Below are 17,959 nucleotides of genomic sequence, written 5' to 3' on the forward strand. Positions count from 1 at the left end.
TTGACAGAAACCTAGAATACAATTTGTTTTTTAATACTAGGCTGTTTTTATTTTTATTTATTTGTACATGTATGATCAGTAAATTTCGCTGATATCTGGAGACCAATTAGGTGTTGTGGTTTGACCTCCTTAGAATCCTGCCTCTACAACTTCCTCACCATAGAAACAGAAGATCAAACCAGTAATCAGATATAGAAAGTGGAGAGGTGAGGGGAAGTAATTGAAGGAGAGGAAAGAAGTGCAGGCGGTAGGAGGGAATCAGCAAGGGACATGGGATTGTTCAGATTAAACCCCAGACAAAAGACTTCTTATCTCCACATGAAATCTCGATTCTGGCATGACTACACGCACACACACACACACACTAGTGTCTTGCTACTTTACAGCAAACTGGTTAAGGAACAAATGACTACCCCAAAATAAGATGATAACTAAACTTGCTTAGATTAAAAATGTTTGCTATTGTTGTTTATTCAAATATGAGCAGTAACCAAACCTTTATGACTGCAGTACATTAAGGTAATTTGAAAAGACAGAATTCTGTTGATAAATTAAACAAAAGCCAAGAAGTGTGCTCACTTATGATCAATGAGCAACACTGGTTTTTTAGCACATTTTAAAAGCTGAGGTTGTAGCAATGCATTAGTAATTCATTGCCCGTTTCACACTTTCCCCTGTAAACAGAGAAGACGTATTCACCTTTACATAGTTTCACTTGAGAATACTAAGCAAGGTTTCTAGGCTGATTACCCATGCTAACCATTCTAAATGAAAGTTTAAAAAAAACAAATCCAAAGTCACACTCAAAGGAGAACACTATATATTTTTTAATATGGCATATAGAACATTCATCTGTATTTATGATTTCTTCCCAGTGTAGTTCAGCGAAGACCATGTTGTAGTGTGTGGCGATTTTCATATTTTCTTAACTTAAAAGCATCAAATGTCAATTTTTTGATAGTAGAACTTCACCTCTCTTGGCATTGATACAAATGTTTCAACTTTGGAGTGAAGCATATTCTTTACTTGTTACTTCTCTTGACATCATGTGTTATGCAGTGAAATACAGGGCCATTTTGAGATTGTGATCTACAATGAAAGCCATAAATGTCAGTTCACCGATTTCCTGCTTCCTTCCTGCACCTTGAAACTAAATGTCACAAATGTGTGAACATTGTGGCAAAGATGCTACAGCCAGCATAATGCATGCTCAGAAAGTTGAAGAAAACATACAGAAGTCTTAACTTTTGCATTGCTGCATAAACACCTCTGAACAGATGCGCAAAATATGCCTCTATAGATATTACCTGTAGAACTTTAAGTTTAAGAAGCAAAACAAACTTGGGAAAAGATCAAAAACAAAAAACTTTATTACCAGTACAAAAAAGAAAAAAAGAAAAAGAGAAACCAAATATATTAAACTTGATACAAGCATTACCAACTCAAAGTCCTCTATAAATATGTTAAAATAAATTAAAGAAATTAATTTACTAAAGATGATCAGCTTACACTAAACAAGCCTTAAACATGTTCACCAAAAGGCAATTTTAAATAAACCAGTAACAGCACAGTATCTGTTCTAACCAACTATGTCTTAAACACACAAAACAACTGAGCAACATTTGTAAGACACTAAGCATACATACACTAACCCTACAGAATACTGGATCTAGCTCAGTAAGGCAACGGACCGGGGTGCACGGTTCACATTCATGTGCCGAGGAACGCTACACATTCATAACAGCACAAAGCCGTAACAGGAATAATTAACACTGACTGAGAGATGAAAAACAATTGGGTGAGTCACAAAAGATAAATACTTTTAAAAAACCTTACACCAGTGCTGCCTGCCGGGAAAAAGGGGGGGGGGGAAATCACTCTTGGGAATGTTTGCATTAAGATAATCTAAATTTACATACAAGCATCTTAAAGTTGTAAGGAAAAAAGCAAGGGTTTAAACAGGACTGGCGTGAATTGTTCCCTTTACTTGATCAAACTTTTTTTCAAGAAAATGTGCCAGAATAAGATTTAGAGTAACGCAATTGCATCTCATTCACATTTTCTTGGTCTATCCTTTGACTCATGTTTTTAAATACCCACCATTTGTGCTGAACCCCAGAATATCAAAGCTCAAAAGTTACTGATATGTCGCTAACATTGGATTTAACAAAGTATGATAACGTCCACTTGGTTTTCTGTTAAGCTCAAACCGGGTTTCCCCCCTCTTCCTCCTGTAGGTTAAATTTGGTCTTTTGGCACTTAACTGGTAGCAGTTTGTCAATAATGAACAAGACACAAAAGGAACACTTGTATTCATCTGAACAACAGAGGGACCTGAACTTACGCTAAGCTAAGACTAAATAAAATTACTCCCACCCCATCCACACATCAATCCGAACGAACAAGCAAATATTGTTTCACACATGACCTGGTAAATAACGCAACAGGCACGTTGTTTAAAAACTTAACATTCAGGTTGGAGGCCAGTGATTTAAATGTAACCTCAGACTCTAGAGCTATAAGGAAAAAACAGTTTCACCAGCTTATAGATACGACAATGTGAACCGTTAAAGGAAAATCCAATTCCAAAACATTAAGTTACACTGTGTTTGAACCACCATAATCAAAATGTCTGAACTACAAAAGATGTCTTTGGCTTTGTTACATTCTTTAGCGAGTCAGTCAGATGATGTTAAAATGTAATAAAAAAATGGTGTGGTGGAACTCAACAACAAGCGGCACAAAAGCCAATCACACTGTGATTACAACATTTTTGTCTAAATTTGCCATGTCAACATACTAATTTGGTAAAGCATCAATTGCTCCCAGCGCTGTTTCAGTGGAAACACGGAATTCGTTTTCTGCATCACTTTAGCTCCCCCCCTTACAGATATGACAGCGACATTTTAGCCACTTAAATCTAAGAGGCAAATCTCTCCGTCCGTCAGTCACAAAGTCTTTGTTTCCTTTAATGCCACGCAGGTGCGTGTATGCAATATGTATGTTTGTGTTCACAGCACACTGCAGCCTAAATGCTGAATCCAGTAGCATCCTCTGGAACGGAGAGCTGACTGAACACTGCTAGTCGTCTGCCATTAGCATCAATAATGCCACCGCAGGGTTCAGAGCCACTGAGCGAGCTGACAGAGCTGCTCCCATCCTGGTCCTGGTCCGACAGCGAGGTATAGGACAGACTTCGGGCACCCAGTGGCCCCGGAAACACCTCTGTAGCACTTGGACTCTGCCTCAGGGTAGGGGAGGCATTCGGAGACAGCCCACATGGAGAACAGCCGGAGTCTGGGGAAGGCAGGAATGGAGACTGAGGATCTGCTGCAGGGGCCTGGACCATGGGGGGTTGTAACTGTTGGACAGGGGAGGCCTCAAAGGCAGAGTCCATCTCCAGGAAGGCATGAGAAAGGAGGTCAGTAATGTCAGCGCAGGAAGGAGGCGAGGCCGATGGAGCATGTGTGAAGGAAGCTGTGGCAGGAGGAGGTTGAGCATTAATGGTAGGCTGAAAAGCTGGCTGGGGGGTAGAGGGAAACCCAGCAAAGCTGAAGCTATGTCTGACAAGAGGAGGCCTGTGCGAGCAGAAGGAGCCAGGTGGCTGCTGGGGAATGCTTGAGGAGGAGGATGAAGAACACGAGGAGGAACGAGACAAGGAGTGTTTAATTTCTTCCTCATTGTTATGGACAAAGTGGCAGCGCATTCCATAGGGGCAGAAGCCAATAGTGTGAAACGTGCGGCACGGCTCAGTTTTGTATTTTGGATGTCTGTTAAGATCACGCAGCTCATCTAGCCCGTGAGCAAACTGGCACTTCCCACCGTACTTGCACAAGCCGCTCTCATTGAAAGACCGACACAGTTCGGTCTTATAGCGTGCTGAGGAAGAGGAAACCGATGAGGTGGAAGAGGAGGAGCTGGTGTTCAGTGCAGGGGGGCTGATGTCACTTGGGGAGTGCATCATGTCAGTCCCGGGCCAGCCTAGACCTGCCGCTAGGGTGCTGCCGGTCTCTACCATGCTGATGGATCGTTGGGCAAGGAAGCTGGGCTTTCCCCATTGGTTGGTATCGGCGGTCTGGGTGGGCAGAGGACTTTCTGACTGCTGCCCCCATTGGCTGGAGTTCAGAAATACACTGTCTGAAGAATCAGTGGGAAGGCAGGAGAGAGACGACAGGGAAAATGATAAGTTGCTCCGTGGCTGCCCAATGCATCCTGGGGATCTCATGGCCTGACTGAGGGATGGTAGTAGTCCGTTATGCTCCCTCAAGTCCAGATTGAGTAATTGCTTTTAAAAAGAAAACAGAGAACACAACATTAGTCAATACAATCTAACATTAATGTTGAGTGAGTCATGGTTTATTTAATCTATGTTGCATTATTCGATGTCCATCAATTATCGTTAATTTCTATACACTGACATCTGTTGACATGCAAACAGTTGGAAATGCTTTCTGATGCAACATCAACGCAGTGTAAACAGTTCAGAAATGTACCTTAATAGTCTTGTAAAAAAAAACACAGATTAGAGGACTATTAGAAATATTTGGCCACAAATAAATGCCTAATTGAAAAATAGTGATTGAAAAAAAAATCATAACATTTGCTGTGCATTGCTTCGAATTACAGTGAAACCGTCCTATTTCCTGAGGTGGTAGAAGTACTCAGATCTTAGCTATATATAAGTTAAAATAGAGTACCTAAGAGTAGGAATACAAGCAAAAGTCCTGCAATCAAAATGTTACTGAAGTAAAGGTAATTGCATCCAAATAATGAACCAAAACTAAAAGTAGTTCTAGAGAATGGTCCATTTCAGAGTTATCTATCTATCTATCTTGATTATTGATGTATTATCAAAGATGGTAAAGGTGCAGCTCATTCGAATGACTTGGTATACTGCAGGTTAGCGTGTGAATTTAATCCAGTTGTGTTGATTTATTTATGTTTTGATTTCATGTCAAATAAGTAATAAAAATCTGTTAAGTAACTAAAAAGGTACAAAATAAATGCAGTGGAGTAAAAGTACACAAGTTAGCTCGAAATTGTCGTGGAGTACAAGCACAGTGGGAAATGGAAATACTAAAGTAAGTAGGCTACAAGTCCCTCAAAATTGTACTTCAGTACTTTTGTCAATCTACTTACTAACTTTACACTACTGCCTATTTCTGACACAAATATTTGTATTTAACCTCGTTTGTTAACATGTTCCTATGTGAATTTAAACTTACTTGCATCCAGTGAATTAAACATGTTTTCATGCTATAAACGCAGCTTGATGAATTATCGACTTTTGGTTGTTAGGCGCAAATTCTCACGTTAAACTGACGGTGATATTTTGATTCGAATTGTTGGCGTTCTGTACCGTTAGTAGTCTAGTAAGCCTTAATCTAAAACACTGAATTATTAGGGCCCATGTTGCATCGTTACACCAACTTCAACAATAGTCTTACAGCTCTCTGAACGAGTTAGCTTTCAGTTTAGCACACTTTGAAAGCAGATTTGTTTTTAAAGAGCTTGAAAAGTCCACAAATAAACAGAAACAACATGGTTAACTACACAACAGTATCCGCTAAACACAATTTAAACTACGCAGAGCTATCAGCGTAACGTTAGCAGTGCAGATAGCAGGCTAAAGTTAACCCCCTCCCCTTCATGAACCCAGCAACTTTTGCTCCGCTTAACTTTCTCTGCGCTCTCCGTTTACCTTGCACATCATCTCTTCCAAGTCGGCGAACTGGTTTAGGGGGAAAGAGGGCATTTTGCTTAGTTATCAAAAGTTTCGTCCCGTCTGCCCCCGCACTCATAGAAGTGGGCAACTCGCTTGCATGAGTTGGTCAGAAGTTTCTAGTTACGCGGTGCTAAACAAGCCCAAGACCCGGACCACGTGTGGATTTAAAACCTAATACTGCATTTAGCTCCTCCCTCGTCGCTGTGAGTCAGCCGAAAGTTGTTTTCACCAGTCCCTAAACTGTATGAAAGTGATCTACCCGGCTCAGTGAAAAGTCGTTTTATTTATCCTATTTAATTCCTCTAATATGAAAGACAGCCTTGTCTTTCTTTATCTTTTGGAGTCATTCCTCTAAGCATTTTCCTACGTTATAAAGTTTGTTTCAAGGCGCAACACATATATAGGTGAAAATAGACCCTTATAGCCTTATTCATTTTTTACTGCAGCCAACGTTCTCCAGACACCTTTAACACCATTGTGGTTAAACAATGGCCTGGTATAAAAGGCCTATTAGCCTACAGAAATACCATAGTTTATTGTGAGGATTTGTTAAGTTTTCCATTTAAAAAAGTAGCCTACATGTTGCCACCCATTTGTTTCCTCTACATGCCAAGTCACAGACCATATCACTGATCTTACCAGCAGTTGTGTCTAATGTCAGACTTGATATCAAAACAGTTAACCTAATGCAACGTTAGCTTTCAGCCATTTCCCCGACTCTTTATGATAATATAGATGCTGATAAAGCTCCTAGGTTACAACTAGCTAAGCTTTTTAGATAAAAGTATGTTATACCAGGTAGTCACGTATTGCTTGGGCTATGTGACGTCATATGTTTTATTTAATTTAATTTAATTTGTTCATTTCAAAGGACATATGAGATGTCAATGTTGTAAACCAACTAAATATAGATGATTACAAATTCCATACTATGTAGATTGTAAAAACTGAAAAGCAGACAAAAGCATGAAAAAAAGTCAAACAAGGGCCAAAAAGTGAACACATTTAGAAGACAGGAAGACTGAAGACAAGAGTAGCTTAAATAGTATGGAGACATCCTAGCCATATGAGACAGACAAGGAGGAGTGAAGTCTTTGATTTCCAAGGTAGATGTGTGAAAAATAACACTGCAGAGCAATGAGAATATCTGACAGTCCCACTCAGATCTCACGCAGGTTTGTTCCTCTTTTGTTCTTCAAGAACCAAAAAAGTCAGGTTACCCGTCCCTAAACTTAAAATGACTGATCACGACCCAATGTATAACTGAATGCCCAGCCTGAAACAATGTCAAAGTGTGCACTGACAATAAGAGTCTCTAACTCCTAACGTATAACTGGTAAGACATTTGGTCCACACAAAGACAGAGTTTCAAGTAGACACGCATACCCAAAGGTCTGCCAGGAGTGAAGTTGTGACACCTCAGGGATTGTAAAGAGGATTGCAACAGCATGCCCAGTAGCCTGACAAGATGGCAAACAATTGGCTCCAGCTAAGCGAAAAAAAAAACAGCTTTGAGTTTTCCTGTACAGTTCAGTGTTACCAGTGGCGAGATTTAGGGTTTTGTATTATCACTCGGGCAGTTCTTAAACTGAGAATGTAAGAACATATGGTTAAATTAAAAGCTCCAACTTCAATTAAAGACTTTTTTGAAAAGAGGTTAGGGAATATTCTCACAGGATAGTTGTCAGACAAAGTATTTAAAGAAAATAGAAGAATATCAGAAATTAATCAAGAAGGTGTAGTCTATAAATGAAAGTTTAAAGATGCTGGGCCTTCCCTCCGAGAAACAACTGTGAACATTTTATAAACGAGCACATATCTCTAAACCCCTTAGAAAGATGACTACAGCTGAGAACAAAGCCTGCCAAAAAAAGTTTTGCTTTGGTCTAGCCAAGTGGTCACCATTAAGTGTGTGTGTTTGTGTGTATACATGCTTTTATGTGTTTAACAGAGGGTCTCAAAACCCCATCCTCCTCTCTCCTTTAATGATGTAAAGTTATCGATCCACTCTTGCAGCCTAAAGCTTTTCTCAGCCAGATGTGTTTGGACTTGTGTGATTTGTATATGAAGCTAAAAGTGTGTCAAACAGGACTAAGAGGTATATTGGTGTCCAGCTGACCAGTGCCATATAAACATAACAACCCAGGTTTGAATCTTGCAGCGGATATTCAATCCACGTCATCGCTCTTTTCTCCTGTCACTCTCCACTGTTCACAAATCTATCTTAGTAAAGAAAATGGGGATTCATTTCTTGTGTCTGCCTCTATCATCAGTTCCTCAAACATGAAGCTTAGATGCGGTATTGTCAAGATACATTAGATTGTATGGTCATCTGATTAAGTTGGACTGCAGTTCTTCTCTGGCATCATAATGCATCCTCAATACACTTTCAATGAAATTTGTTCTCATATTTCACTTCCTCATTCACATTTTATCTAATAATTTGGAAACTTACCACTTCCAAACAGAGAAACTACACATTTGATCATTGCAGAGGCTAAGCCTGTTGTGCGTGGAGTATTTTTAGCACAGTAAAAGATCAATGCAAAACAATAAAAAAGGGTAGAAAGGGGAGGAGTGACAGGCAGCAAAGGTGTCTGGCCGGAAATGGAATTGGGAGCACTATACTAACCCCTATGCTACCATGACACATCACATATGTGGACATATTTCTAGGAATCCAGTTTGCATTTCAGCTTTGTTCAATCCTGTTATTTTTGTTTTTTAAAGCCTCTTGCTTTCACCCGTGGTGGAATTAATGCAAAGGGTGAACAAGGCCTAATTATATTGCAGCTGACCTTTGGATGCTAACCCAGACATAAGACATTGTCCTAATTACTTCATTGTCTTAAGAAGTTGGCTTTGTGTGTTTGTTTTTTAGCCTGAGATGAAGACCACCACTGTGAACAACAAGCCATTACCAAGATGTCAACAACATGAGAGCCTTGAGGTAAGGCCCTGCTGTTGATTTGCTTAAGTAAACACATTTTATCTATCAACAAGCTTTTTGGCTGGCAAGCAGAGTTTACTACTATAAACAAATCCCTTTTGGGTGAGTAAGAGATTACTGGGCGTAATAAGAGAGGGGGGAGTTTCTGAAGGAAAGGGGGAGGGGAAGAGGTAGGAAAAGGAGGAGAGAGATTTGAATGAGAGTTCTTGCTACTTGTTGAGTCCAGCTGGGCTAGAGGGTCTTTGGAGCACAATGAGCTCAATGAGCTGCAGAACCAACTAACAAACTAATGGCCTGCCCTCTGCAACTCTACCCCCCCCCCCCCCCCCCCCCCCCCACACACACACACACACACACACACACACACACACACACACACACACACACACACACACACACACACACACACACACACACACACACACACACACACACTGGAAATAACAGAGGGTAGTGAATTGGTGGGAGAGAAAGGCTTGTTAGGAGGAAAAGAAAGGGGGTGAGTAGAGGGATGAAGGGACAGGATTGGGGGCTATTTAGAAGAAACAGGGGAAATGAGGGGAAGGCATTAGGAAGGAATCGGAGACTCAAAGACACGGTTTCTATAAGACTGGAAAAAGGTTACAGATTTGAGACTACTCAACCAGATGCACAAAGATGTGTCATGGGACAAATTCCCTTCTTTGTCGCTTAATCTTCCTGCAGTAATTAGGCAAGTCATTAGGAAAACATTTGCAGATTCAACATCTGTTTGATATTACAACAGATTTACTGAGGTGTCATTGCTCCGTGGGGTGGCTCTAAGATGATTTACTGTACGCAGGATGTTCTGAGACATAAGAAATGGATAGGACTGCTAGCTAAGGATAGGGAAGCTAGCTTACCAGGGAAGCTAGTTTACCCATAATCAAAACAGTGTGCATGTGTGTGTGTGTGTGTTTCTTGTTCTCAGTAAGACACACACACACACACACACACACACACACACACACACACACACACACACACACACACACACACACACACACACACACACACACACACACACACACACACACAAACAAACACTCAGCCTTTTGAAACTCTCATGATTAAGTGAAGTCATTCCTCTACAGCCCCACACAGGCTTCTTCAGATGAGAGGCTACTATTGCCATTGAAATATTAAGGAGAGGGGAGGAGGGGTCTGTAGAGCTGATGAACATCTGCTCCTCTTTTCCTTCCCTTTCTTCACCCCCCTTCTCACCGCCTCCTTTCTTACACAATGTACCCACTGCTCCATCCACTGTGTGTGTGTTTCTGTGTGTGTGTATGTGTGAGAGAGTGCATTTGTGTGTTTTTGAGCTTACACAGAGCCTTGGGGATTTACAGAGAGACTTTGGGATTTGTGAAGAGAGTTTCCCTGTCAGTCAGTAAAGTTTGAGCAAAGCTACAGCTACAGATACTGTTTCTTCAAAACATATACCCACACTGTTTGGCATTACAACTACAGTACCTTCTTAAAAGTATTTTATTGAAACAACAGTTATTTCTTTAAAGGAATGTTGCCCAAAACAGTAAAGACAACACAGCATAACTGTCAAATGAAGTAAAGTACATTATATAACAATTAACATAAAGGATTAGCAGCCACCTTGTTTATAGGCAATAACCAGAATGACGGCACCGGAATGTTTAGTTATGCATGAATACGTAACAACTATGCCTCTTGTTTTCTGTTTAATGCACACGCACACATCCAGAAACGCCGCACAGTAGGGTTCCACTCACAGGGCAGAGGTCGCAACCTGACCTCTGACCTCTGACTTCACCTCCTCCCTCCCCTGCCCACTGGAATTCACTCCTGTGGATTCAATAAGAAGAGGAGAGAAGAAGAGCAAGAGAGAAGGACGTAGGAGGTTTTAAAACAAGTTAACAGTGACAAATGTCTCTCAAATATGTAACGATGGAAAAGGAGACAATAACTCAGGGCATTTTGAGTGTGAGAGAGTGATGGAGGGAGAGTTCAGATCAATTCTTTTGACTTGTTTTCTTTGGAGGAAATTGGCCAAAAATCCTCGGGTACACCTTATGGTCAAACATATATTGACACTGATCCCCTATTTGTGTGTTTTAACTTTTGGGAAGTGTGCCATTTTATGGCTACCTCTATTAGTTCCACTTGAATCAACTGTACATTTTTACTATATAATCAGAAATCATAATATTTCAGTGATTAATGTCTTGCATTGCACTGTAGCAGAACCATACCACTATTCTACTGTTCAATTTGTTGTAATTGTTCAAATGTTACTCTTACCTCTTGTTCTATTATTGTTGAACTCCTTTGTATGTGTGTTTTATATTGCCCCTTTATTGTTGTCTTCTGTATCTTAATGCATTTTGTGTACAGTACTTTGTATTGCCCTGTAGTTAAAATACGATATTGAAATAAAGTTGCCATGATTTTCCTTGATATTTCTGAAAATGGTGTGCTTCCAAATTTTTTGCAACCTGAACAATACATATTATATACACTCTGTATCATCCATACAGTCTAAAGTATGATTACACAGAGATCTTGCTTGCATTTGCTCTATTCTATTGCCCTCTGCTGGATAGTGTCTGAATACCAATTAGCAGAACCATTGTTTAATCCTTCACTATAAACAATATGCTCTGATTGCAAACAAAAAACCAAACATATAGGTTTGGATCAAGTGTGTCCCAGGATTGTTTTTTGATGTAGGCCAGATAAGCATAAGTGGCTATTGGGCTCTATAGTGGGTTTCTTCGACAAGCTGACTCAACTAAATGACATTTACTCTTGTTGTCATTTTTGTGTACTGTATTTTTTAAATCAGTAAATTCAACATTTGGGCTTTTTGTTATTGATCATTGCATTTTCTTTGATACCTTTCACAAGTAGCTAATATGGTGCTTTGCTTAATTTCATTCATCATGTTACAAAAAAAGCACTAGCACTTGGTGAACAAATAGAATGCAAAATATTGCCTTTAAATTAACAATCACGTAATTACGGGTTGTAGTAAGCATTATTATACATCGTCTTGGTGTAAATAAAACACATCGACATTAATTAATCACTGTTTCACTTGTTAGCACGCTAAGCGGCCCAAATCAAACACACTAGGATGACGCGATATCGAGAGGTGCATGCTGGGTGTAACTATGCTAAATGCTAAAAATACTTCCAGTTAATACTGAAACGTGATTTGTTACCTGGTTCAGGAATGTTTACCTTCAGTGAAGTACGTAAGGCCTTTTGGATGTGTCTGACAATAATCCCCAATGTGACTGCAGAGATTCAAATGAGCTGAAAAATGTTGAACACTTAAGTGCTGTGGGACAGATGTGACTGGTTATGTTGTGATTTGAGAGAGGAGCGAGCTAGAAGTTAAGCCTGGAGCAGACTGAGAAGGACTTTGCAGACAGGATACCTTGGGCACAGGTAAGTAGGCCAACTATAACACAATGTATGCATGTAACTCACTGTAGAGAGTGACATCAACCAGTTGCGTAACACGGAAGCGTTGTGTCATTGAAAAGCTGCATCACTTCCTTTGCTATCCTAATACCGTTATGTGTATATTTACCTTGATGTTTTTTTCATCCTGCTGTTTAAGTGTCAGGTTATTTTTAGTCATGTAACCAATGCTTACTTGTACACTGGTTACTTCTACAGTATTTAGGCTACTCTACTCAGGATCGTTATTTTGATAATTTATTATTAGTTGTAGGCCACAGGCCTTACTGTACACATCTAAATAAAATATATGCACATGGTTCTGCTTCCAGTTATCACAGCCCTTGGTGTGCATTAAAAGTGAAGTATCTTATATAAGATTTTACTTTTCTTGATGTACATTTGTAATGTCTTGTCATTTTTCTTTTGTTGGGTAAGGAGGCTGAGGCTGTGGCTCAGTGGGATAGTGCGTTATTGTTCGGATCAGGGGAGCTCAAATCCCCACTGCAGTCAGTATGTCACTGTGTCCTTGGGCCTTGAGACGCTTCCCCCCAAGTTGTCAACAGTATAGAGGACAAAAGCATCTGACAAGTAACATGTAATGTAACCTTTATTTCAAGTGGGGTAACTTGGACTTGTACTTGAGTAGATACTCCTGTAGGTCTACTCTTTTCATCTCTGCTGTACAGACGACACTCTTTGATTTAAGTTGTGAAGGGTTTTTTTCTTCACTTATAAATATGTATTTGCTATTTCAAATAAAGGTCAGTATAATTAATCATGAAATTGTCACATTGTGTCAAACACTATTATATTAATAAAATATCCAACTTGTGGATTAAATAACCATAAATAAAAGTTTCTTGTGGTAGACACTTAGAAACAATTGTTAAACATATGTAAAAGATAACTTGCATCTAAATGGATTTAAAGACAAATATCTTTAAATCACCTTATTACAATTTACAATTCCTCCATTTGTCTGATTCACCAACAAGGGGTGCTGTTGCGCTATATCAACTTAGTTTTCCGGACTCCATTGAGTGGATCAGAGTATATGTCTTTTTTTCTGTAACAAACACCAGAGACACCACATGCACCTTTTTTTTCTTAGGCTGTTTGTGAATATTAATCTGTGCATACTATTATAAACATGTAACAATGTATTTTATGGGACACACACAGAAAGAGGCCATGGCAGGGGGCCAGAGCTACACACAGGCGTCGACATTTACACAACCATAGTCCCTGGAATCAAGTCCCACAGCTACGTGTGTGTGTGTGTGTGTGTGTGTGTGTGTGTGTGTGTGTGTGTGTGTGTGTGTGTGTGTGTGTGTGTGTGTGTGTGTGTGTGTGTGTGTGTGTGTAGTGTGTGTGAGTGTGTGTTCAACAACAGTTCCTGGAGATCCTCCTGAACCCAAAACAAACAAATCTTTGTTGCAATAACACAGATATGGTTTATCACTTTGTGTTCCTGTCAAAGGTTTTTGTTTACCTCATTTGTGACCAGAAAGGATGTCAGCAAAGCCCTAAGTATGAAGTTCATTCAGGAAACAATATAAATGAAAAATATAAATATACAGGGAGGTCAGATATTTTCACTGAGAGATAACTAAACTCCAGTTCAACTGTGATGACATCCTAGCAAAAGTTGCAATCCATGTTCAAGTTGACTTTTATAAGAGGGCAAATGGATTCTTGATGTTCTTAAAAAAATAGCAGGAATATGTTTAGCCAGACAGACAGAAAAAGGGTAACAAAAATGGGGAGGAATAGAGGGGTGTAAGGCAAGAAAACTAGGAAGAGAGAAAAAAGGTGTATACTTGATTGCCTTTTAATGTGAGTATGTTTTAAACTTTAGAACTGAATGTGAAGGTGTGTCCACATGTGTAAGATAGAGAGAGCAGAATAATTAATGAGCTGTGCGCATTTCATATTCAACCATATGGTCAATCAAGCAGTTTGTCCTGGTATTCTCACTGTGGAATTTAGAAGAAAAATCCTGCCAAAAAGAAAGGGACTTGAGATGTGTAATTGATGACTAAATAATTGGGACTATACTAATTAGTAAAAAGCTACTTCAATTAAATATCAGACAGGGATTATTGCATATTTGCATCAGACATTTTTAATTGTTAAGTGTACTGGGATCTTGCTGCATGGTGATTCATGTAAAAAGAGTGCAGAGGGATGTCAGGTGTTTGGATACTGAAGTGCAGCCAAATGCAGAACGAGCGTCACAAGAACGAGCCTCACAAGGATGTGTTGCTTACATGTTGCTACGCTGCAGTGTCAGTGGTTATCAAAATCCCCAAAGATGTTTTGCCGATAGGCTATTGGTCTTGTGGATAACCTTTTGACATCATCAAATTTGTAGTTTTTGTGACGACTGAAAGGGAACAGGAATGTTTAATAAATTTAGATGTCAGGTAAACCCTTTTGACAATTTGGTGAGAAAGGACTGTGATAATGATCTGAGGATGGGTGTATGTTCCTTACCAGATCCTACAATGATAAAACCTGTATGTAGATGAATCACGGTCTATAACTGCAATTCAGGGATGTCTGTTGAATACCTAAGGCTGACATTTTTTATAACACACAAAAACATATTTAAACTCAAATTAAACACAATCCCATGAGGCACAAACTCTTCCTGCTGCACAGAGACATTTGTGCTCAGATAATGATGTCCCTTGTGCTGTTCAAACAATGGTTCTTTAAAAACCTTCCCATTTCTATAAAAAGATCTCAGTAGTAAATATGCAAATCACAATATTCAACAGGAATTTACTGTACTGTAAACTATGCGTGTTCTTCTGATAGCTTTGTTGAAAACATAATGCGTAAGAATGTGTGTGTTTATGTTCGTTTCTCCTACCTAAGATAATATGCTTCAAACTGTTAAATCTAATCCTTCGTATGGCGTTGTAGCAATATAAAGCTCATATCCGCTGGGATGAGGTTATGTATTGTGTATATGTTATCAGTGTGTTTATGACAGCTGCTTGCACATGTACTGTTAAGTGTTTGACCCTATCCCGGGGCAGCAATTTTGGCACTTTATGTTAGAATGTTTATAACTTCTTGAGAGCAATGTTCATTTTTATTTACTTTCCACCAATAAGATAGCAACCTATTCATGTCAGCTGTGACATTTTACACTATAAAAGCTTGTATTTACACTTTGTGGCAATATAGTCTTTAAACATATGGACATGGAGTGTGCATATGTTGTTTGCATATTAGAGAGCTTATAAACCATATATCTGTTAACCCAAGTTGAAGAATATACCAGTCGTATCTGCTGTGTTGTGTGCGTTATTGTGTGCGTGTGTCTTCCTGCCCCTGAACGTACGCCAAAGGATGATTCCTGGTTTGTATATTCTGGTACTGCCCTCATCCAACTGTATCCAGGCAACAGCTCATAATATTGATCAGTGTGTTTGATCAGAGGGATATTGATGGATCTGAAGCCTCATATTATATGACGTCTTTAACTTTTATTTATGTAAAGGTAACGAGTTCCAGTAAAGTTGTTATAACAACAATACTATTTTTATCATGCTCATATGTGTGCTTATTCTCCCTCCTCTTCCTTGCCTTTCTTGTCTGTTACCTATCACATCAGGGTGTGTGTGTGTGTGTGTGTGTGTGTGTGTGTGTGTGTGTGTGTGTGTGTGTGTGTGTGTGTGTGTGTGTGTGATGAGAAGCGTATGTGCTACATTGTTTCCTGTGACAACTTAGTAGTTCCCATGTTTCTAATTTCCCATGTTGCAAAACATTCTTGCTGTGAAGCACAACATTTGACCTGGAAGGGTGACGCTTCTTTAAATTGCTGCAAATGAAAACCTATGATATATTTTACTGTCTCCAAGATACATTTAAGATGGTTGCATCTCAAAGGAATGCACATATCTTTTTTATTTTCAGTTTATTCATATTGCTTGCATTATAGCCCTTAAATATCCCCCATCGTATAAAGTTCTTGTCATTGACAACTACAATCCATCCTTCGTTGAAGAGTTATGCGGCGGACATTTATGTGCAATAGCTTTCTGTACCAGATGTTTGACATAGTTACAGTCTCATAAATATAAAAATGATTGTATGTGCTCATTCAAACTGTAGAAATCTGCAGAACAACAGTGATTGTTACACAAAAAGCCTCTTCGTAAGGAAAGAATGCTTGGCAAAGTAACATCTGACATTTAGAAAATGAATTTAAACATTTATTTACTTTATTTTGAAAAGTCTGAAGGTGTCAGCAGAAATTACCACACCAACACTCAGTTTTTTGTTGTTCTGTAGTGTCTCTAGGTGATTTGATCCTATGTTTCATAAGAAGCGTCTTCCCAGAGTAATGTAAACATTATGTCATAGTGAGGTGAGTGCGTGTGTGTATGCAAAGCTGTGGTAAACCCAGAGCTAGTATACATTCCCCTGGGTAACTATAAGAGAGTACTGCACAACCTTCAGGAAAATCCTATATCGGTTTCTCCCTGTGTTTAATCAGTGCGTGTTGACACTTTGTCGGACTGCTAGCCAGACACTCTGCCAGCGTCATCAGAATCTGTGCTTCCTCTTTTTCAGTCAGTAAGTAGCCCTAACCCACCTCAAACAACTCACTTCCCAAAACTCAGCCTGTCTCTATGTCAGCAGGCATGGTTGTACCCTAGCTTTTGTAACTTCCCAAAATGATTGGTTCAGATCACGGTTATACATCATATTTTGTGTGTGTGTAAGGGTGATTTCTTGACCACTTTCTTATGTTTCAGAAATCAGAGGGGGTTGCTTTGAGGAGGAATTCATTATATATGTCAAGGAAATGCTGTATTACACAGGTGGAAATACATCAGTCCTATACAACATTCCCTAAACAAATATGTATGTAAAGCTAGTATTAGTTGAAAAAGACAGGGTGTTCTAGCAAAGCATTTTTAAGGACGAATTTGTCTTTTGTCAGTATGTGTGACAAAACAAATCTCACCTCTATTTTAGTCCCTGACATTCAACCACGTCATGATATCAGCTTTGGGGTTGTGAGGGGATGATGTCTACGATATCCCCTTTATTCTTCCATTTGATATCATGAGACTGATGTTCCACACTTAAGTACGATGTTACATGATGACCCGTGAGCCAGTTCTATTAATGATAATGACCATAAATTATTGTTGAAAGCTCAGCAAAAGCCACTAAGAAGACAGTGAGTCCTCTCCTCTCCTATCCTGTGATGCTTATTTTCATAAGAAGGAATTTTGCTGGTCTCTGCACTGCCAGTGTCACTGTGGTATGTGTTCCTGGGAGGGAAGCCAAGGCTAAACACAAACACACCGTATCCATTCCTTTCCTTTCAATAACCAAAGTCACCACACACACACAGCTCGCTATAACCACTTCATTTTCTGCCCACCTGTATAAACATAGCAGTGTGTATATGTGTGTGTGAGCGCTTCCTCACAGAGGCCTATTGTCCTCCAAGCTAAGATGTGTGTGCTGTGTCATGAATTGGCTCAGCAGCCGCAAGCCCACTGCTGGTTTTAGCTTAAAACTAAAACACTAGACCTAGAATAACACATCCACTGACAAGGAGCAGCTGAGCGTTAATACTCAGCAACAAGCCTTTGGTCTTTCTGAGGATCAGGACGTAGATCACATTGTCTCGAAAATTGTGACACATAAAATGTTGTCACACATTGGGAGAGTTGGATATGGTCTACTGTAGAAATGGGAAGTAAAGAAACATAGTGGATTTATTTTTGTTTTAATGGTATTTAATGTTTTCTTATGTGATTTCAGTGATCTGATAAATAAAA

At 39.4% G+C, this 17,959-nt stretch overlaps 1 protein-coding gene across 1 annotated transcript; it reads right to left on the minus strand.

Moving 5' to 3' along the window:
- Nucleotides 1-1,352: 1,352 nt before the first annotated feature.
- Nucleotides 1,353-5,913, minus strand: zgc:114130 (uncharacterized protein LOC570332 homolog). The gene is made up of 2 exons (XM_063907727.1): nt 5,702-5,913; nt 1,353-4,285 (listed from the first exon to the last, which is right to left on the minus strand). Exons 1-2 carry the CDS (start codon nt 5,753-5,755, stop codon nt 3,029-3,031), a joined length of 1,311 nt encoding a protein of 436 aa, XP_063763797.1. The 5' UTR covers nt 5,756-5,913; the 3' UTR covers nt 1,353-3,028.
- Between the last annotated feature and the right edge of the window lie 12,046 nt (nt 5,914-17,959).

The sequence above is a fragment of the Eleginops maclovinus genome, chromosome 18 (assembly GCF_036324505.1).
Source record: "Eleginops maclovinus isolate JMC-PN-2008 ecotype Puerto Natales chromosome 18, JC_Emac_rtc_rv5, whole genome shotgun sequence".
NCBI lineage: Eukaryota > Metazoa > Chordata > Actinopteri > Perciformes > Eleginopidae > Eleginops > Eleginops maclovinus.

What these genes read in the sequence shown, in the direction of transcription:
- zgc:114130 (XM_063907727.1), bottom strand. Translation starts at nt 5,755, where the DNA reads ATGCCCTCTTTCCCCCTAAACCAGTTCGCCGACTTGGAAGAGATGATG. An exon ending in TGGAAGAGATGATGTGCAAG is followed by an intron (nt 4,286 to 5,701) that starts GTAAACGGAGAG and finishes TCTTTTTAAAAG; the next exon opens with CAATTACTCAATCTGGACTT.